Below are 23,386 nucleotides of genomic sequence, written 5' to 3' on the forward strand. Positions count from 1 at the left end.
AAGTTACTGAGCAACTGCAGACATTAGTGGTTTACAGCTGGTATTTGTGGGCAGCATAATATTTTATGTTTCCTTTATAAAGTTTGGCAGCTGATTATGGGCTTACTAGTGGGTTTCAACTACAAAAAGCCAAACCTTAACATCTAATCTTGGTTGGCTTTCAAACACATCAGCATTCATAAGAACTGTTGGAAGCAAACATAGGTTTGAAAAGAAGTCATCTGGGTCAAAGACATGGGGATAATTATACTGTAAAGGTGAATGTAATTTATATTTAACTATAACAAATACCTATGTGCAGATTATATTCATTCTACATAAAATTCTTACTGTGCAGAATTCCTGCATTTTGCATAGTATTTGGGCCAAATGGATCTTAGATCTTACTCAAGAGATCTACCTCCTTCTGCATGTATGCAAGTCCAGCTACTACTCTTCTGTCATTTCACATTCAGATAATATTGTCCCATCATCTAAGAACATCTAAGAAAACTTCATTAAGGAATACAGGTCTCTTCTGGTATGTCAACAGCAAATTTGATACCACTCACTTAAAAAGAAACTGAAACTGTCACCTCTATCAGCTTTAGTAAAGCTTTTGGTATTAGGTCTCTCTTGCCAGCCTGTTTTTCTTTTTAGCATAAAACATGTTAAGGACAATGGAGGTGTAGTGGCAGTTTAAGACGACAGTCATGGAAGGAATTATCTCAGTGGGAAAAGAAACATGAATTGGACTAGAATGGTACAACAGATCATGAAAGAGTTCAGACGAAATATTAAAGGCAGCCTTACTAATAAACACATCCTGCTATGTTATAATAACAATTTAATTCAATACATATTTTGTAGATGTTGAAGACTAAGTCACACAATGTACACACTTATTACAAACAGAGGTGTTTGGAGCAACTGGAGCACATCTTGCTTCATAGCAAGAATTCCTCTCAATTGCTTCATTTTTCATTCTTCTCTAAAGACAATATACTGAACTTAAGACAGACTTCTAAATGTTTTAAAGCATCTCCAACATTCTCTGGAGCATGCCATTATGCAGCTTCAAACAGCAGTAGGCGTGCACAGATTTCCTCTGTTACATTACTTAAATTTGAGTTGATAATTATTCTTAGCTATTCAACTCTTCCAAAACATCCGGACACTGTTCTTCTCATCCTCCACCCTCTTCCCTGGACTGTATAAAGTTTAAGACTTGAGAAGTAAATCCACTTGCTACTTCGCACTATGTGCTTGTGTTTCCTAGACTTGCACACCTTGGCAAATAGCCACACCCATCTTAGCTCTGAGCACCTCCTTCTTCAACATCCAAGATCAGAACCAAGTTTGACATCACATCATCACCACAACATTACAACTCTTACAAAAGAGCCAATCAAAAAAGGCAACCAAATGCTGAAGTCTTGCAACAATCTTCAAACAAATAATGCAATACTTACATATGAATAAAAAATCCTTATAAAATTTTCAAATCCTTTTATATAAAAGAATGTAAAAATTCAAAACAACACTATTGGATTGTAGCAAGTTCCTGTTTCTCTGATGTCATTTTGCTACCTGCTGAACACCATATGCTTTGTAGTCTCCAAGATAATCCAAAAGTTGGGGCCCCCATCATACTTGTGAGTCTTGAACATACCCAAGTGAATCCCTAACTTAATTCCTCAACTCTCCCAAGACTATATAGGGTTTTTTAGGATCAGATCAGCTGCCCATTTGGAGCTAGCTCTGGTTGTCTAGTTATGCTTTTCTAGGCACACGGAAGCCAAAGTCAAAAGCCTTACAAAAGCATAAAAATCAGTTAGCTCTTGGTACAACCCCCTAATGGTTTTGTCTGGTTTTTAAGCCTATGAAGTATGGGCTCTGTGCAAGTTCACAGGCACACAAAAGACTCTTGGCCTGATGGCCCTACTGCAAGTGGTGTATTTGCTTTAGCACAAGCATCTACTTCATGCATTTTTTAAGTTATAATTTTTTTCTTATCTGGAAAACCACCAGACTTTGGTCAGAAAATAAGTTGCTTAAATTTAGTTCTCTTCCTAGAATAAATACAGTTATTCCATTTGGTTAAAGCCATTTACTGTCAATACATGTTCTAGATCAACTAAGTTCTCCCTTCTGGAGGACTCTCAGATGCCAATCAGGCAAACACAGTGGCATTCCTAACAACAAAACTGAAGATCACCTCTGATGTCCAATAATTTTATGACAGTAGCTGATTTTGCATCCCAATGACAAACACAAGTCCTAGATGGGCAGTATTTAGGAAAATATTTATTAATCCGTTTGTCTTTAACCTAGGAAGACATTACATGAAATGAAAATACAAAGTGAAAATACTCTGCTGTCTAAGGAGAAGGGAATCTAGAGCACCATTTGCAACTTCATTCAAGTCCTCAGATGTTTGTTCATTTATATTAATAAACAAATAATTCAATAAGAGCAGTAGAGAAACTGCATAATGCACTTAAGAAAAATTAACTGCCATACACTTCAAAAGACAGGTTTTACCCAAGTTGCACAGCGCTAGGATTCTTTCCTGTCCAACTGCTTTGTATGCAAGGTAAGTATGTATTTCAGGTCATAGAACCTCAAACACAAAACTTAGTTTCTGTTCCTGCTAATTTTTCAAAGTGGCTACCATGCATCAGCTCAAGGCTCTACACATTTGTGTCACATGTGGGACAAACAGATCAGCATAAAACCCAATATTCTGAAAAGAATCTCGATTAAACCAACACCCCGTGAAATCCACAGGGAAGATGCATTTCTCCTCATATTTTGATATTTCCCAAAAAGGGATGCAATAAATTTGTTTCACACAGAACAATGCACTTAGGAATTAATAAAAATCTCTCTTGTTCCCTAAGAAACAAACAGGTCAGGATCCAACACACCGTCTAGAACCCGCATCATAACAAAGCTCAGCTAGAACATAATTAATGGAACTTCCAAAAGTTTATTAAGAACAAAAGAAAAATAAATTTCCCCACAAATTTCAGAGTAACTGTCTTGAGGATATAGCATATCTTCTTTGTTACCATTAATTTGTAATACATTTCCAAATGATTTATTTTAAAATATAAATCAACTTGTCAGTAACATTCAAAATGTAGGAGCTAAAATTCAAGTGATAACAACTGAATCCATATTCCTGAGTCTAAAGTGTTACTGATATTTTTGATTAGCCCAATTCCTCCAAATAACTCAAGCAGCACACATTTTTGGGAAACAAGGCTTTATTGTTCTGGCATTACACTACTGAAGGACTTTGTCGATCCAAACCACCTGCCAAAATGACAGCTGAGTCATCCCTCGAAAATTTTCCTGTTTGTTTTCCCAACCCCCAATCACTGTGCAAAGTAACCATGAACACAGACAGACACCTGAACTGGAGAAAATACACATTTTCACAGGTAAGTTAACCATTCACTTGGCTACCTACTGCACTCTAGAAGCTTAAAGCCACAAGGAATACCTTCATGACTTTTATGAAAGCCATGTGCAGGGTTGGAGGAAAAAGGTTGTTCACTAAAGCCCTCCTCTCTTCACGAGCACTTTCATTCTTAGTTTGGGAACATGCTAACAACCATACCATTAAAAGGGAGAAAAATCCGCTGCCATGTGCAAATGTGTCCATAGAGTAACTTTTGGCTACCCTTTGCAGTCTTTACACACCCAGTATCTGTTTTATTGCAACCATTTTCCAGGGTTTCTGCTATGGAGTTAATTTGCCTTTAACGGGTATGGACTGCCACTAACCTCCTAACCTTAAATGACTATAATTCCCTATAGAAAGTGCTTGGCAATTCTCGTATGTCTTCAATCCAAGAACTTCAAAGTTACTATGATAAATACTCAATTATAACACTACCCTTAAACCCTCTGGCAGCACAATCTGCATATCTTTAGATTCAACATATTTCATCTCAACTTTTGCAATACAGGAAATAAAGTCCTGGGACTGGATTTTATGAAATACACAAATTCCATTGGTTTCCAAATCACTTGGGCAAGTGTGAACATCACTTGTAAAGAAAAAGGCAAAAAATTTTCAAAATCATGTTCAGCTGAAGTAATTTAGTTTTTTTAAAAAAGGTGGTACACTCCATCTCTATATAAATTTTAAGTTATTTTTTCTTCTTAAAACAAACAGATGACTTTGTAAAGGAGCATGAGAAATTTTGGGGTTGTTTCTTTTTTTTTTTTTGGGGGGGGGGTGGTGTGTGACGGTTTTGGTTTTTTACACTGATTTCTAGGAAGAGCAGTACTCTCTATACATTTCACATCACCCAGTTCAACTGGGGGGGCAGGGGAAGTCCTCCACCTAGGAGAAAATAAGCCCATGCATCAGTTACAGGTGTGGCAATGAGTGACCAGGTTGTTGCTTTGCAGAAAAGGATCCTGGAGTCCCATTAGGCCACAAAACATCAGCAGCATGCCCTTGCAGCAGCGAAGGCCATTCTTGACCAGACTGTACTAGCAAGAGTATAGCCAGAAGGGTTTAAGAATTTGAAAGAATTGACTAATCTCTTGTATGAATACAAGACAGTTTGTCTACAATACTGTATCCAGTTTCAGGCTCTCCAGTACAAGAAAGGCATTAATACATTGGAGAGAGCGCAGTAAAGGGCCACTGAGACTATCGGGAAGCTGTAGCATATGACATGAACAGCGGCTGAGAGCTGGGCTTGATGAACTTAAATAAAAGGTTAAGGGGAGATCTTACTGCAGTCTATAACCACCTAGTAGGTAGGAGAACATAGACCCCTGTCTCTGATCTGCACTAAGATCAAGTCATACATGGAGGAACATCAGTGGAGAAAAACAAGCCCTGCCACAAACACCAGTTCTTGAAAGGATTCAGAAACATTCTGCATACCTTCAGTAATGAGTACTGCACAGACTGCATTAACACAGTAATGTTGGGATCAAGTACTTTTAATAGCTTGCTATCCATGTTAAACCAGAATAACAATAAACTTACAATCCAACATTTAATAATTTTTGTTGTTGTTGATGGATAGCACCACATGTATGACACTGCATAGTTTCAGTCTCCAGAATAATTTAAATAGGAATTAAATAGCCACACAATAGCTGGAATGTACACATTCTGTGCTGCAGTCCATCATACTTTAACACATCTACATGATACAGTTTTTAATTAAAAAAAAATTAGATCTTTCCTTCTGACTACAGAAGGCTTTCAGGTATGACTCAGACTGTTTTCTTTCTGTCTAAACATGAGAAAACTGATCTTAGAGGTTAAGTGTACTAATTTTGTGAATAAGCTATCCATTCTTAAGCCCATTACAGTAGGCCTTGGTTAATAACCCACATTAAGTGTCCAAATGATCTGGAACTGCTTGCAGACAACACACTTCTGTCCTCATCCTTGTAAAATTAAGAAAAATGACTTGGCAAACTATAGGTGTTAAAAAACACCAAGAAGAAAAACTACCTCTTGCAACTTGTGCAGTGGCTGAATTCCCCATTGAGCAGACTGCCGCTGAAAGTTGTACCCAAGACCAGCAGAAAGCAGCATAATGGACCGAGGAATTCAAGTACTCTGTTTCTTCCAAGGACATAAATGTTTGTCCCAGCCTGCAGAAACTCCTGACTAATTATTATAGATTGCAGATTTTATTATAAAGGAAATGTTTTGCTGGCAGAATAATGTTCTAACAGTACATTTTACACTCCCATGCCCTTCACCTTCGTCCCCAAATTTTTTTAGTTACTCTTGACGTGCTGCAGGTCTCACTTGGTAGGGTCATCTGTGCCCTTGCAAAAGATAAAGGGAGCCTGCAGGAAGAATAAAACAGGTTGAGAAGTTGCACTGGCACAACCTCATGTGCCAGTACACAAAGACTTATGTATGTTAAAATATATTATTTATGCTTATGAAACAAGCAGAAAAAGCTGGTGTTTTGACTACAGATGTAGAAATACACCAACAATGGAATAACTAACACAGTGGGATAGCTCTTGTAGTCATATGTGTGTTTGGTCATGGTTGAATACAGGGTTCTCAGTAAAGACAGGCAAAGAAGAGGAGGAAGAGAGGCTCCTCTTCATGGAAGGAACCGCTCAAATGTCTGGAGCTCCTCTGCGGACTGGGTGAGAGTCCTACTGAGTGTGCAAGTCTGGATCAGAGGAGAGGTCAGTGAAGGTGACATTATGATAGGAGTTTGTTACCAACCACTCACTCAGGGTGAAGGAGAGAACAATGCTCCCCTTTAAGCAGTACCAGAAAGTCTCCAGATCACAGACTCTGGTTCTTATGAACTTGAATGTCCCTGACATTTGCTGGAAAGGCAGCACAGGGGCAGGCAAACAAGTCAGGAAGTTTCCAGAAGGTGTCAGTCATAGCTTCCTAAAATAGACGTTACATGGGCCAACCATGCATTAAGTTTTCCTGATCTGCTACTCACAAATGATGAGGTGGTTGGGTGTGAGATACTCGCTAGAACCCTTGGCTTTAGTGATCATTAAACCACTACATTCAAAATGGTGAGGTGTGTGAGGAGGGTAAGTAGCAGAGCATAGACCTTGGATTCAGGAGAGCAGAATTCAGTTTTGCAGAATTCTGAAATGTTTCAGAATTCAGGGGAATTCTGAATTCCTGAACTGACTGATGGGGGTCATCCTATGAGAAGCAGCCTAGAATAACCTTAGCAAAGGAACACTCCATCCAGATACTGAGAAGATGTGCAGGTGTATCAGAATATCACCTTGGCTTAACAGGCATCTTACAAATGAGCTCCAGTGCAGAAGAGAGGATATGGTACACGGGAGAACAGAAACATTGCCCAAGCATCAGGTGATGGTACTAGGAAAATCAAAGCTCAGCTAGAGTTCAAACTGGCAAGAGTCATCAAGAAAAGCTTCTAGCAGTACATTAGCTGTAAAATAATAAGGAAGATATGATGGTTTAGTGACAGATTGAGGTGCTCAATACCTTCTTCACATTAACTCTTCACTGACACAGTGTCCAAAGTCTTTGTGTCTAAAGAAAAGGTTTAAGGAAGAAAGGAACCGCCAGTAGTGGCAGAGGTTCAAGTTAAGTATCTCATGAAATCCTGACACGTACAAGCCTGTGGGAACAGATAGGATGCATCTGTCGGTGCAGAGAGAGCTGGCTGATAAAGTGCAGCCTTGCTGTGACATCTCTGATACAGGTAAATATTACAGCTGTCTTCAAAAAAGCTGGAAAGGATAATATGGTGAGGTGCAGACTGCTCAGCATCAGCCTCATTTTGGTCCCTGGAAAAGTCAATGCAAATACTATTGGAAGCGATTTCTGGGCACACAAAAGAAGATGACTGAAAATAGCCAACAGATTTAACAAAGTTAAATCATGCTTGACCAGCCTGACTGCCTTCTATGCTGAACCAATACCTGTGGATTAAGAACAGTGTCTTTCTCAACTACACAGGGAATACTCTGTCCAGTTTTGGGCCCACTCAGTCCAAGAAAGATGCTAATAAACTTGAGCAAGTCCAGTATGATACCACTGAAATTATCAAAGGACTCGACTATGAGTCTGTAGAAGCTTAGCTTGTTTAGTCTGGAGAAGGGCAGGCTTTGGGTGACTGAAGAGCAGCCTTCCAATACCTACAGAAGGGGTACTCTGAAAACAGAGCAAGGCTCTTTACTGAGGTACACAGCAAAAGAGAGATAGTGATCATAAATTGAAATAGGGGAGATTCTGGCTATTTATAAAGAAAAACTTGGTACTATCAGGGCAGTCAAGCTGTGGAACAGATTGCATAAAGGTGCTGCGATTTTCAAGACCCAAGCGGACAAATCCCTGTGTAACCTGGTCTGAATTACATGTTGTCCCTGCTTTGAGCAGAGGCTGGACTAGACCTCCTGATGTCCCTTCCAACCCAAAGAGTCTATGATTTTATATTTTCTACAAAATAAAGGGTAAAACATTTGTATGTTGGTTTTTGTTTTGGGGTGAGGTAAGGGATTAGAAGAAAGCTTTAAATCTGAAGTGCAAAGAAAACTATAGAAAATATTTTAAAGTACAGTTGCTACTGAAACAAGATTTAATATGAAGAAGCCAGGATGTGCACATTATAAAGAGAAAAGGAGAATACTGGGTCATATTAGCTCAGGCATCATTTTCACTCATATAAAAAAGCCCCCAAGGTTAACAGCTGCATAACTTCATTTTTTTACTATCTTCTTTTCAATTCTTGATTTTATTTAACCATTCATACTTAACTCCTATAACTGCAGCTCAACTTTCATATCCAACATACACGTGTATGAACATTAGGTGGTTGCACCAGTCCAGTGCTATTCCAAAGGCCAAGCAGTTATACAGGTAGAAATCAGACGATGTCAAACATTCTTTGGGCCATATTTTCACTTGACTATCAAATGGACAATCTCATCAGGATATGAATAGATAGGTGCCTGTGCTTCAATCTTCATCCCTTTTGGACTTTAAAGGTTACCTAAATGAATTCACATTCTCTCTCTCAAACAGGAATTCCTTGTAAAGAAACTTAAAAATATAACCTGTGATAACTAAACTTCAGAAAAATCTTCTAAGAAGTATGAGCATTCTTCAGAGTTAACATCATTATGACAATTTATGGCAAACACTTATATTTTCCCAAAATTTTAATAATTTCTCCAGGGTGTTTAATGCTAATTTAATGTTAATTAAGTACTTTTAGAACAGGATGCAATGAAGTAAGAAACAAGGACTGACAAAAATTACTGGTTTTCATGAGGTTGTTTTTCACCCTGACTCTTCTACATACTTGTCTTTTTTTTTTTCGTCAGTTATGTTCTTTTAATTCTACACACAACCAATCACAACAATCTGGTGAGGAAAAAAAAATTGCATGTAAACTTCAGCAAAATTCACATTGCTTTATTCCACAGAGACAATATCTGATGTTTGCATTTAAGTCTGTATTTCACTTATCTATGTGGACTGAATATAATGTAGTGAAGAAAATGTTCTCTGTTTAGGTGCTTTTCACTAATACAGACAACTTGATGTTTAGGCCTTCAGATATTTCACACTTGCTTCTGACTGCTGTGATTCTTGATGACTTGAAAAAATTTCTACCAGCAAACAAATTACTTTATTGAAGTATGACATGAAAATCAAGCCTTGATTTCATCTCCTTGCTCACTTTCAGACATGCACAGATGAGAATCTCTCTCCCAGGAGACCTTTTCCTGGAGAGGTAATAGAGGTCTTTCTTTGTGCTCGGGGGTTTTTTTTGTGGTGTTGTTCAGGTTGTTTTTTATTTAACAAGCATCCAGTTTCTCCAACTCTATCACTTTTAAGAAGCACCACACTGAGTGTACATGTCTACCATACCCACTAAGGAATGATTAAACCAAGAAGTTGCACTAAAAGATGTAGGACAGTTTTAATATGTAAAATGAAATTTTGAATGAAGTTGTGTATTGACTTGACCAAGTTAGCATCCAGATGTTACAACCACAAGCAATATTCTTAATTTGCAAGCAGATTCCCACCCCCGTCCTCCTCCAACTTTTGGTTTTCAACAGTTGTCTTGCTGGAGTGCAGCTGAATTCATTTCACAATGTTTGCTAAATGAACACAAAACAAGTTTTTCTAAACAAGACTTGGCACACATCGTTGATTTTTCAAGTTACTGAAACTAATCATGCTTATAAAACCACTTTGCACTAAGCCTATTATATACTAACTATGGAAGAACTATGGAAGAACAACCTTGGAAAGTATATATTCTATAAAATGAAGTTAACATCAACTGGCAATAATTCATTTTCAACTTCTAAAAAAACTTCAAAACCATTAACTAAAGAACTTCCCAGAAGGAAAAAAAACAAAAACCACCAACACACACAGAGAAACCACCCACCCCCCCAAAAAAAGCAAACCCAAACAAACAACCCTAACAAATCCATAAGATGCTTTTGATTGCTCCTTATCATATGCTATCTATTAAATCTCACAACTCCAAAGGATCATTGGGCTGTTTGTTATACTTTCACATTCTTATCTGAGAAACTTACATCCAGATGTGTGTTTTCATCTCACTCTGAAGAACCAGCCTTTGCCTTTGGGCTTTATTTCTCAATATCACCTTCCACTTCTGGAAAATGAGTGTTCTTTGCTCAAGAACTTTACTTCTGTGATTTATTCCACCACTTCAGTCTTGTCTTCAGCTTACCTCCCTACTGCATTAATTTAGGCATTTCAGAAACGCACAATTGCTTCCCTGTACTATTGCCTTACAATGAGTTCTTTTTTTTGGTCCCCACCTATGTTCTTAAAACACCAGCTCTAACCAGCCCTACCACTGCAGGAGGATGAGACAGCTAGCATCTTCTCACCACTCTACAACTATTTCAGAGAAGCGCGTGACCCAGAAGTTCCTACCTCACTAAGTGATGTTGTAACCACTGCCACCCTCAACAGGCAAAGATGTTTCATCCAGGTTTTTCTAAAATCAGCATTTCACATAATGCCTCCCCAGTCCAAACAAAACCATCACACAGACAAAACAGATTTGGGGAAAAGCCATAAGTTAGTGTGCCACTAAAGTCCAGGCAAAACATGCTTTATGACTAGTAGGAAGGCACATTTGAACTGCTTTTAGGATGCAGCTCTTTCTTGCTAAAATTTCTCAGAGTCATATTTGAAGAGTACAACTGTTTTAATTAAACATTAGTGTCTCCATATCTGTGGATGATCAGTACACATATACACAGTGATTAATTTTAATGGGCTTGATGTCACGTGATCGTATTTGTTATATGAGCTTTATATACTACGTATTATATTCTAAAACAGAGAGAATGGGCAATCAAATCTCTGGCAGACAAGGATTCTGTGCTGTTTACTACCTTCTTATCGTAAGGAGGGGAAATCATTAATGTAAAGCTAATTTATATTCTTACACAGAACTCTGGGTAACAATTAAGAATTTCTTTGGTCATCCATCTTTGACGAGACAGCATGTCCCAAGGAAATGATTACAGAATTCTAGGGAAATGTCTTACATTTTAGATAGAGATTTTTGGAATCTGAGTTTAAGAATTTGAATCTTTTCTACCTTGGGGCAAGTTGTTTGTGGAAAATGCTTTTCCAAGTCAAGTTTTTGTATTAGGTCAGTATTACATAATATATGAAACTATATCTACTGCTAATGCTAACAGCCATTTTTCCAAGACAGACAACCATGTAATTCTTCAACTTTAAGAGCTGCTAAAATATCTGAGGAGGTGCTTGTTATTCACCAGTGCACACCCAGAGAAAACGTCAGTGAAAACAATACAGTAGGACAGGTTGGCTGAACTGACTAAAACCATTTAGTTTTACTAGGACCTGAAAAACTGCATTAGGCTCACAACTCACTGTCTGTGTCTTTTGAAACTGTCAAGGTTACTGATTAGGGTCCCATAGCAACATACACCAGCAATAACTTGTACAAGTAATTTTATTAATAGATTGTAAGGTAAGTAATGCATTCCTTACCAGCCACAGGAATAAAGGAAAAAGACCAACTGAAAAAACAAGGATTAAGAAAGTCCTCTAACTATTAGTATGCACAAGAATGCACCTATGCCTCTGCTTTCAGCAAGTTATTTCCGTAACAGTTACATGCTTATCTTTTGAAACATTTCATGAGAAAGCTCGTTCACATATTCTTCCCCTCCACTTCACTCCCCACTCCCCTTCCCTCCACAAGTCAAGCAGCCAACCTTGACAGAATCTAGCTCTTGGAAAAAAGAGTTTGGAGCCAGACATTAGAAACTGCATTTTATAGTGCTGTGATTTTGGAGATCAGAACCTCAGATTCACCAATATGAAATTTATTACCATTTTTGTTATCAGGCTTATGAGCTCCCTTACAATAGCTCAAGATTTCTTCGTGTTAAGCATTGTACAAACAAAGAAGTCCTAAAGGGTTTCCAGCAAAGACAGAAAGAGCAAAGGGATGAAGACAAGCAGATGAAACAGTACTTATTGGTACAGCAGGCACTGTCCTCAACTCTAAAGTAGCTTAACCTGCATCACATATTTATAACTGATATAATGAAAATTACAGCCAATTTAGTATTTTGCAAAGCGACCTTTTTTTTTTTTAAATTAGGACGGTTGCTCCCAAGCAAGAGCATTGAAATGGAAAGAAAACAAAAAAAAGCCTATCAGAAATGGAGTTCACCACTACCACCACCACCCTCTACAAGCATACTCACAGGCTGTTATGTTAAAATGGGTTACTGATCTCCAAATCATTAACCTCCAGAGCAGTTTAGGCATCCACTTATGTGGAACCACAGCTGAAACAGAACCACTGATGGTCTGTCTATACAGGCAGGAATGACTGTGAAGGTACACAGAGAAAACATTCTGAAAAATTACAGGCATCTGATGTGCCTTGTTCTTTTGGGTGATTGCCTGTACGTACAGTCACAGCATAATATCACTACAGTATCTCCACACAACGGAAGAGGGTTAAAGTCTCTCCAATTAAACTCCTAAATATAGCATCACTGCTAAAAGCCTTGCACCTCAGACTGGAATGAACACAGGTCCACATAGCAGCCAGCGAAGTACCAACGATAAGAATGCTATCTCCCAAAATTCTCAGTGTTTCTTGGACTGTAAATACATTTAATAGGTGCCTGACAGTCTTCATTAGTAACAGGATACTACTTCCACAACATTGATTCTTCACCATGCAACTGCAGTAGGAAGGCAGTGATACTGACCTCTCTGCAGGAAGCATAGAGGGCTCTGCTAGTAAGTCCCTTTGACATAAGAAGTTAAGAATAATTTCTGCAACATTACTGCAATTTTTCAGGAAAGCATAGGTACCAAAAGAGTTGGTGAGCAATACAAATTCTGAAATCAATTTAGAAGTAAACTTCAGATAGGTTTTGCAGATTGCTTGATGGAAAGTCAAGACAAGACCAGCTTTAGAACACAGTTTTCTTCCTCATTTTAGTTGAACTGATGTTTATTGAAAATGCTCCCCTCACTGGTAACAGAAAAGGAAAGAATACAGCCATCGGTCAAAATTATTTCCACCTGAGAGACAAAAATAAATTAAAATCTCAGAAAAGCAGCAACTCACAGATAGAAAGGTAAAAAATCTAATTAAATGCTCCAGAAATCTATCAATCATAGGATTAAAAACATGTATTGCAGCATTGATGGCTGCAATATTACATTTACAACAGATGGTATAAAACCAAAATACAAGACAAATTTATTCTGACAGAGACAACTGACAGACCAAATTCAGTTGGGGTTAAAAAAAAAAAAAGATGAAAAATAACTGACACAGAGGTAAGGAGGTAAGAATCAACCTCTTAAACTCTCCTTTCTACAGAGATGGCCCTCAACTAATCTAAAATTTACTCTGAATACAAGCCCACAGACCTGTTCCCCTTATGTAAGTAGGTAGATAGATCTTTTATGTATTTAGTACCATTAGAAAAGACTGTCAGTTGCTTACAGGTCCATTTCTCAATGAGGAGGAAGTAGTTCTTGCCATTGATAAGAGCCATTCAGGATCTTAAATGATATGCCTGACTGGACAACACTGACAAGAGATCTGAAAATAGATGGAACATTACAGATCTCTAGAGAAAATATTTGAAATATACTGAAAACAGACTAGCTTGGGCCATGTTGCAATCACAGTACTACCGGAACCCAGCCCGTTCTTATCCTGAAAATTACTTAAACAGAAACAAAAAAGTCAAACTGATATAGCCTTACACTGGCAAGCAAAACCTGTCAATGAACATAAAAGGGATGGGAGTGACAACAGTAGCCGCAAAAGCCATAATCCATATAACATTATAATAGTGTACTTGAATCAATAAGAATTAATAGAAACTCCCCACCACCCAAGGATCAGAAAGGAGCAAAGGATAGGAGGCACATGCTACCAGCCTGTCTCAAAGACCTCACAAGAAAATGGGGCACAAAATGTACCTCTTTCCTGGTAACTTTTTCTGAACACCACTATTACATTCCTGTAATAGGAATGTATGGATGGACAATCACCTGAAGAAATATTTGCCACACGACTTCTAGTTATTCTCCATGACTTCACCAACATTATTTTTCTTCAAAAAGCTTTGTCATTTTAAGTTCACTTTAGCTTTTCTTCCCAGAGTTATCTTAACTCCTTCCTTCCGACCTCACCTGAAGTTAGAAACTTGCTTTGTCTCAACCTGAAGAGGACAAACAACACTGCTTTGTCTTGCAGGACCAAAAAATAAGCCAAACAGGATAAATGAAGCCCCTGTAGGGAGCTGTGGAACTGAAAGACAGAAAATGTGCATGTTGATTCCTACAGCTGCCATCGTCAAGCCTCCACCAGAAAGTTGGCTCTATTTAAAACTAAGACATGATCTGCACACCAGAAAGGCATACTTGCTCACAGGCACACCTTCTCCCACAGGTCAGCCAGTGTTGAAAGGGGTTTCAATACCAAGCCACAGAAATCCTGTACCTGATCCAGTATCCATCTGTAGTTGCAGAGAGCAAACAGGTGAAAGAACTAAGAGGTAATGAGTTACCTATGAAGAACATTTCACATCATCTTCCCGAGGCCAACACAACATTTGAGATAATTCAGTAATTGTTGTATTACAAGACACAGTGACACTAACATCAAGACCAAAGTGCAGCAGCAGACCTGCACTACTTCTAAGGCATTTGAGCCCTTCAGGTTAACTCAGAAAGAATCATGCCTTTAATCACAAAGAGTTTGCCAGAGTGTAGTACCTCATAAAGGTGGAGGCACTTTTGAAGGTAAAAGAGACTCCAAAACATGCAAATTGACAATCATTCTGAACTAGAAAAAGCTAGTTATGTTACTTCAGTAACAAGACTTAGTTATATTTTGTAAGTTCAAATTTGAAGAGAGGAAATTAAAGGAAAAAAATAAGATAAAGGAAATCAGGCATTACTTGGGGGGGGTGTCGTTTACTTCTTAATTAGATATATTATTAAAAAAACAACACGAAATTATTTTGCTTTAAAAATTACTTGAGTGGTCAACTGCAGTCCTGAGCCAAAGGCGAAAGAGAGCAAGTCAAGTTCAGTCTTGGGAAAATTTATCTGAACTTTACACCAACCTTGGCAGGTATAATATGTAGAAAACAAAGAGCAACACAGTTGTGCTTAGGAAAGGATCCTGACACATTTCAGCTTTGAACTTGAAGCAAAACAGTTTTCCATTCATTTCTAGTGAATCAAGTATAAGCCAAAGTAACTACAATATTAACCAATGGCTTCTATTCTCCATCTTTGTTCAGGAATAATTAAATATTCTAATAAAAAAAAAAATGGATCCCACTAGACCACCACCAGACAAAAAGCTATTCATTTTGAAGATCAACTGCAGCAACAGGCAGCCAAGGGAAATCAAGCACTATGGACACCGCAAGAACCATATCAAAAGTTCTAGAAAAATTGAGCTTCAAGTCATTTGAGCTATTAGTTCCTGGGAGGGAACACATCCTGATTTAAGTCTTCTGAACAGTCTCTCCAGTAAACGAGCTTAATTCTTAACACACGACGCTTGAAACTTACTTCACTAAATATCCTCATTAGAGGCAAGTTCTCTTCCCTTATCCTTATAACTCCCCAAGCATCCTGTCAGATTTCTGTGGGAAAACCATTTCTTTCTGCTCTGTTGAAGCTGAAGAATAGCTTAGATACTACTGAAATGCAGACAACAAATCATATCAGCTGTTAGTGTCCATGCAGGACAGGTTATTTTTGTTTTAAACCTAACTAGAAATGCTTGAAGAATAATAATTAAAAAAAGGCTTGGCAGTAACATTCCAAAAGATTACTGACAGAACTCACTGTGAAGGTCAAATGACTTCATAGCAACCAACTTACAAGTGACAGCATACAACACAAGGATTTTTATACAGATTACTGTACAGATTACTTTTTTTTTGGCCTCACAATCCATCTGAGCAGGTAAGCTATACCAACTTTGATACACACTTCCCCAAACTCCAACACATACAAATTCCAGGGCGGGGGGGGGAACAATACTTATCATCTATATGTTAGGACTTCCTAAAAGACAACAGCCTGTCTAAAGGCAACTTTCCTTTCACCTAATTCTTTTGCATGAATCAATACAGAGCTGCAAAAGTAAGAATACAAAAGAAGTTAATAGTTTCAGAGCAACTCATTAAAAATTCTGCAGTAAGCAATCTTGTCCCTTTGATCTCAGAATCTAATCCAAATTTGTGCAAACAAATACAGACAACGTGACAACGGCCACTATTTGCTTCTGTAGCTACCAAATTACAACAGCTAATTTCATCCTCCTTCCTGTTTCCATCACTTCAAAACGAGGTAACAAATTTAATAGCACAAGACACTGATCCTATACAAGTGCATGTCAACATCCAGCCAAGCACAAGTAGTCAGTGCTAAATTAGCAACAGGAAGTACCCAAATTAAATTAAGGAACTCAGACAAGTTTTCCCAGGATCAGTACCTCTGAGAGCAAGCTCTTCGAAGCCAAAGCCATGTATATCTACTTACTGCCACGTGACCTAGAGGGGCGGATGGGGGGAAGAGGGGGAAAGGGTCCATGCAAGGTTTTGGAGACTATTACCACAACAACAAATGAGTAGCAATCCCTAGTGGGAAGAATTCTAGAAAAACAGAATGTCAATGTAAGAGTCAGTATAATTATATTTGCATGTGTTTAACATTGCGTTCTGCAGTAATATGGAAGCATTCAAGACAGGAGCTTAGATTTAATTTGGAAACAAAATTGAGGAAGTTGAAGTCTTATTACAAGCCGGTGCAACTTCAGCAGCTACACGCACCTTGGCCAAAAACACCATAATAATATATTTGTATAACAGAAACCCCAGACCACATGAAAACTCCAGAGTAAGCAGATGACTAAGCTTCTAAATTGCACCTAAATGTGGACATACTTAATTTAGCTACTCAGACAAAGCACAGAAGAGATTACTCTTGCAAGCTTTATCAGTTTAGCAAGGTAAATAATCCTTCAAAATAAAAGACAAAACAAAACAAAAATTAACACAGAAGAGCTATCAATTAAACAAGAATCTAAGCCACTGAGTATAAATTCATCAAGAACTCAAACATGGCTAAATTCTCTAAAGAAACTTTTATACATATATAATGTGATGCCAACAGACAGGAAGATAACTAGACATGAATGGAAGGAAAAACACAAAGGTTCATGCTTCATATTCAGACAGAAAGCAGATATTGACCCAGAAGACTTCTGAGCACTTCCTCCATATCACTTGTTTCTGTCAGAGCTGAAGAATACAACTGTCAAGCAGGTGGCTTTGATCTGCTCACTGCATTTACACATCATCTCAAACTAAACTTGACTATCAGCATTATTAAGTGTTATAAAAAGCCACATGTATAATATTTTACATATATAGAAAACATTTCCACTGAAGAAAATTGCATAAACAGAGAATCACATAGAAGAACTGAAGTGCTGCTAAGCAAACTCTGATTAGAGGAGTCTGATGAAGTAATCCTAAGGAAATTCTCATAAAGGCAAAAGATTAAAGATTTTTATGGATGTATTTACATATTCTTAATTTCTAAACCCTATCTTCTGCTTCCTTTATTAGCACAAAATGTCTTATCAGTTGCATAGATTAAATAAAAGAACGATTGTGCCCACCCCCTAAAGTTATCTATTAAAGTATTAGTTTTCTCCACAACACAAAAGGTCTATAAACTACTTCTTTTTTGTTAGGATGTTAAGTTACTTGGCAAATGTGGAATAGATCAGTAAATACTAACAACAAGCCACAAGGTCTGTTATATCATCCTGCTCATATACAAGGTCCTCTGTGGAGCATCACATACTGCAATTTGGGGAAAAGTCTTAGACATAATTCCATGTCTCTCTCTTCCTGTGTGAGATGATGGCTATTCTGAGGGCTCCTTCTCTGGAACAAAGATAAATGGAAGTTACTCCCTGGAAGTGACAAATATTTGTCTCACCACTTACTTTCCCCAGACTGAATTGTTTCTTTGTGCAGTAGCATACTACGTTCACCTTTTTTAGCTCTTCATGAAACCTAACTTAGCAAAAGCTTCAGTCTATACCGCACAATTAGAAGACTATCATAGAAAGTAATAACAAGATAAACTGAAACACAAACCTAATTCTACTTGCTATGTTTATAAATCTACTATTAAAGAAGAATCTGTGTAAAACAATTTAGGATGGCTTTACCACTCCATTTCTGTTATCACTGGTTAGTCTGTAGACTTCTCTTAAGACAGAAATCACAGGTACAACTCTTTACAAAAACTACACCTTCAAAACATTCAAAAAAAGAACAGAAAGCATGCATCACATTTCTCATTAAGAATCAGTAATCAAAGTTCTGGTGATGCCTATTTCTTGAGGTATCAGGAGATTATCACTAGTTGATTTAATAGAACTTCTCAATAAGAGATTCCCTCTGCGTGCCCACCCCCCCCCCCCCCCGAGGATTTCCCAATTTTTCCTAACATTGTATTTTTAGTTTTCCTGAGGTTTCATATTAACACAAATTGAAGTAATATTTAACTTGGCTCCACTAGCCTAAACAATCTGTAACATTTGTACAAACATAACTCTCAAAGCTTAGTGGCAAAATATTTTAAGTGGTGCCATTAGATCTTTTATTAATTAAAGCAAAAAAAGATTCCGACTTGAACAGGTATGCGGCATTTTTAGCTCCAGAGAATGCAGAAAGAAGTGAAAACCTTTGCACAGCATAAGAGTCTAAAAGGTCGCTTGGTATGTGGCCATCAAGTAACTTGTTGCAATTCTTTTCCCAACATACAAACATTTCTCTGAGATTAAAAATATCTTTGTCATTTCAGATATAATCAATTTAGTTTTATTTACAAGTTAAACAACCTAGTTAAAAACTACACATCAACCTAGTGTTATGTCATAAAGAGTTACAGGTTGCTGTGGACCACAGAGGGAAAATAAGATACTCTGATATATCCAGAGTCTGACTGACATTTCACCTGTGAGCAGAATTTGGACTCGGACAAATATAAAGCCTTTTCCTCTCTACTGCTTACATTAGAGAGGTCAAGTTAGTGTGATTAGTAGAAATCTAGATTTGAAAGAATCAACACAAGCTTTAAAACACAGTTGTAATGGAGACGATAGCGAACACTATAAAAACAGTGAAAGGCTCATGACAGACTAAGAGGTTCAAGTGAAGACAGTATTTAAAAATATGGAATAATGTGCTACTATGTGATCATCTGTATGCTATTTCCACAAGGTTTCAGCCACTGAATGCTCCAATAATACACTGTTTTAAAAACACAAACAAAACATCCAACACAGCTACATTTCATCTTTATCGGTAGATATCTCTGAGGTTAAATATTCAAACTGAATATTGTGAAATAACTACTATTGTTCTTCATGCAGCCATTGATCTAAAATTTAAATTTGTAAATAACACCAAAAATTATCAGGACCTAGAGCATAGCGATTACATGCTCCTTCATTCCTTTTAACACTTAACATAGCAAGGCCAAGGAACTTACTCTTTTGGCTTAGCTTCTCACAGAAGGCAAGGAAAGTTAACATCTCTCAAGTCCATTCTCACAAAAGCAACCCAGTAACACAATGAATTCAGTCCCCCTAAAACTTAGGCAATAACAAATTACCATTTTTTTATTTTTCTGAGGTGGCCAACTAACCTTGCATTTGTGAATCATTTTAACCTGAAATGTAAAAGTTTAATTCTAGCCCTTGACTCTTAAAACCATGCAGACACACCTCCGTGGCAATGAAGCATACAAAACATTCGTGTTATCACACTTACTTATCCTGACTGGCTTGGTATACTACCCTGGTAGTGGTCTGTTGCAGGGCTTGTTGTTTCAGGGTTGGGGTTTTGGGGTTTTTTTTGTCTCTAAACTGCCAGGTTGCCACCCATCAATTTTAGAGAGTACACCGTTCCGTGCAGAGAAGTCAAGGTTTCTGTAACACTGACATCTGAAAACTATTGTTCACACAGCTGGGGTTAAAAGGAAGGCTGATACGGCCAGAAAACATTCAAGATGGTAGAATGGTATAGTAAGAAATAATACCTATGTTCAGATTTAAGAGCTCTCTGCACTATAAAATGCATTTAGAAACATTCAAGGATGCTATAAAATTTCATTCTGAGAAAGAACTTAGTCTTTAAGAAGACTTAATGCACAAAAACTTTGTTTGCTTAGTAACATCCTCTAGCTTGCTTTCTTGGAGAAAAAAATGCTTGAGAGTTTGAAGTTTCCCCAGCTCTATGACCCAAAAGGAAATAAAATAGGAAGTCAGGCCATACAGTCTATGGCATTTGCACACGCTCAAAAACATTTTAAGTTACCAGCTAATACACATAAGGCACAACTAACTGCACTTCCCTGAGGTCATCTGTGGAGCCCAGCGCAGAGCCGTGCTGAAGCTCTGTTTAACATTCCATTCCGGCCATCTTCATATCTAGCATCGGGCATTCTCTGAAATATGCCGTATGCTATGCATTAAGCAACGTCAGAGATGCCGTCCTGTGCACCGAGTGCCAGAACTGTGTCAAAGAACTGAAGTTTGCTTTCAGCTTTCTCCACAGAAACTAACAAGTGAAGTAAGCACATAAAGAGAGTAAACTAAAAAACTCATGAGAACTTGTGATGCAGAAGATTTACTATGAACACACTCGTTACATTCTCCCGTGCTGAGGTTGGAAGCACCCCTTAACATTACACTACTATCATAAACCCTGAAGTAAATTAAAAATTAAATAACCAGCTTCCCCACAGCAGTTTAAGCTAGAAATCAGAGGCTGCTTTAACGCGACTACTTATCCATTTGAAATAGTTTATGGCAGTAGTCGGTTTTTCCATGGTGATGAAGTCACCACGCTGACAAAGTGAGGAGAAACTGCTACCGGCCACCAGGTGAAAACATCCAGGTTTCTAATTGCATTTGAAATTGGTGTTTGCATTGACAACGATTATTGCTGGGAGCACTCCAGGTACTGCTCTAAACTCCATTCCAAGCAAGTCGCTGCAAAACCCGATCAGATGGTAACTGAAAAAACGTGGAACTCTGGTTTTTTTTAAAAGCCTGAACCGCAGGATAGCTGTAACTTCCGAAAAGCTCCTCCCCTTCCCTCCTGAAAACATTAATCCGCGTTTGATTACTGAAACTGCTGTTAGTATGTGCTCTGCACCGACAGGCAGGTGTGGAGAAACTCATCCCAGGTGCTTCTGCAAGTACTTGAGGAGCCCCGAACGGTTTTTACTTACAGTCTCTCTGCATTCCTGGGAATATCCCTCGGTACGGTTTTGAGTCCTAGTCCATGACAGTCCACGTTGGAAGCAATACACGTACATTTATGTGGGCATCCTCCAACCGGCATCCAACTCAGGGAGCTCCAAAAGCTCAAGATCGTTCCAAGGCACAGAAACGCACTTCTTCCACCAGACAACATGGTTTCTTGATCCCTTCAGTGGGTATAAAAGTGTGCGCAAGCAGCCGTCCCTTAAAGGTGAAATGCCTCTAAGAAAAAAGGGAAAAGAAAACAAGAGGCTCTTAGTACAGCCGAAGGGAACCCACCACTGCCATCATCGCCGGAGCACCAGCAAGCCTTCAAAGGCTCCTCGAAAGGTTACGTTAGGTGGAAGAAGGTGGGGAATTGCCTTTCGGGCTCAGGTTTCTTCTGTTATCTACGAACGGTACCAGAAGGCAGATAGTTTAACAGAGCTCGAGCCAGATGCGTCCTCAGATGAAAGGGAAACCGGGAGCGGAGGAAAACACACACAAAACATCCATCAGAAGCGGCGGCAATCTCCAAAGCAGCCTCCTCCGCTCGGCATCGCCCCACCTGGGCCGGGCAGGTAACCCGCGGAGGAGAGGAGCGGGAATTCAAAGCGGCCCCGCCGCCAGCTCCTCAGGCGCTCCCTCCCTCCCGCCGCTCGGCTGCGGCTGCTGCCGCTGCGGGCCCGCAGCCCCGCGCAGGCGGCCGGCGGAGCCGGGACCGGAGCCGGGGGGCGGCGAGGGGAGGCGCCGCTGCCGCTGCGCTGCCCGCCGGCCGGCCGCTCGCTCCCTGCCCAGCCGCTGTGCATGGCAGCCGGGCGAGCGCCCGCCGCACCGGGCCACCCCTCCCCCCTCCCAAAATATCACCCGCAGCGCCCATTGGCTGCGGGGGCCCTGACGTCACCCGAGTGCTGAACTTTCGGAGCCGGAGGGAGGGTGGAAGTTCGGGGGGGCCGGCGGAGCATCCCCCGCCCCGGCGGCGCCCCGCGGCCGCCCCCCACCCCGCCGCCCCCCGCACTGCCGCGGCGAGTCCCCCCGCCCCCCGCCCGCTTCGGGTTTCGGAACGGGACGTGGGGGCTGCAGCCCGGGAACCGGCGCTCCGGCCCGGCCGGGAGCGGTCTCAAGTTTCCCCGCCGCGGGGAATTCGCCTCCTCCTTTTGTCTCCCCCGTCCGCACGCCCCGAGTACCCTCTGGCGGCGGCGGCGGGACCTTCCCTCACCGCCCGCCGCTCTGCGGGGAAGGAGCCCCGGCGGCCGCGCGTCGCCCCGGCACCTCCCCGCCCCTCGGCCGCGCCGGTGCCGCTGCCGTGCTTCGAGCTCCAGACTTCAGCGCTAAGCTCAACTTCAGCAGAGCTTCCTGGAAATACAGCAAAGCAGGCTGCCTTTACGTAGTAATGCTGGTCAGATTTGACGGAGGGTGAGACTCAACATTTTACCTAAAGCATGCTAAAAAAAGCACACAAAAAAAATGCACCACACCCTGAAAATCTGATAGCACTTAATCATAGATTCGTTAAGGTTGGAAAAGAGCTCTAGGATCATCAGGTCCAACCATCAACCCGACACCCCAATGCCTCCTAAACCATGTCCCGAAGTGCCACATCTACATGTTTTTTGAGGAACTCCCAAGATGGTGACCCTACCACCTCTCTGGGCAGCCTGTTCCAGTGCATGACCCCTCTTTCAGTAAAGAAATTTTTCCTAATATCCAGTCTAAAGATGCCAGAGATGACTTGGAAAATTGTGAGTCCTGGGAGCCACAGAAGTCATCAGTCTTTTAAGGTAAGTCTTAGCCCATTGACAGGGAGGTTCTCCCTGTAGTACACCAGGGACACACAGCGACCTCCTGACCCAAAATAAGGCTGGCATATGCACAGCCTGAAAACCTGTCTGCTTCAAAATACCTAGTTCCCTGTTTCGCACCCTTAAAAATAGTTTAAACGGCACATTTATGCGTAACGTGCTTGGGAACACAGATAATCTGTTCCCCGTCTAAATGACTTGGGAGTCCAGGCT

At 39.8% G+C, this 23,386-nt stretch overlaps 1 protein-coding gene across 3 annotated transcripts in view; it reads right to left on the minus strand.

Annotated features, from left to right (window-relative positions):
* Positions 1-22,042, minus strand: part of SLIT3 (slit guidance ligand 3) — a 547,006-nt gene extending 524,964 nt beyond the window's left edge. The window contains exons 1-2 of one of the 3 annotated variants that reach the window (XM_075102154.1): positions 21,795-21,911; positions 21,362-21,614 (exon numbers count right to left, since the gene is read on the minus strand). In XM_075102154.1, coding sequence (XP_074958255.1) covers positions 21,362-21,546 — 185 coding nt within the window. In that variant the 5' untranslated portion in view covers positions 21,547-21,614; positions 21,795-21,911. Of the gene's footprint in view, positions 1-21,361 lie in introns of all 3 variants that reach the window. The other 2 variants (XM_075102155.1, XM_075102153.1) reach the window with 2 other exon arrangements.
* Between the last annotated feature and the right edge of the window lie 1,344 nt (positions 22,043-23,386).

Source organism: Phalacrocorax aristotelis, chromosome 8 (genome assembly GCF_949628215.1).
Source record: "Phalacrocorax aristotelis chromosome 8, bGulAri2.1, whole genome shotgun sequence".
Taxonomy (NCBI): Eukaryota; Metazoa; Chordata; class Aves; order Suliformes; family Phalacrocoracidae; genus Phalacrocorax; species Phalacrocorax aristotelis.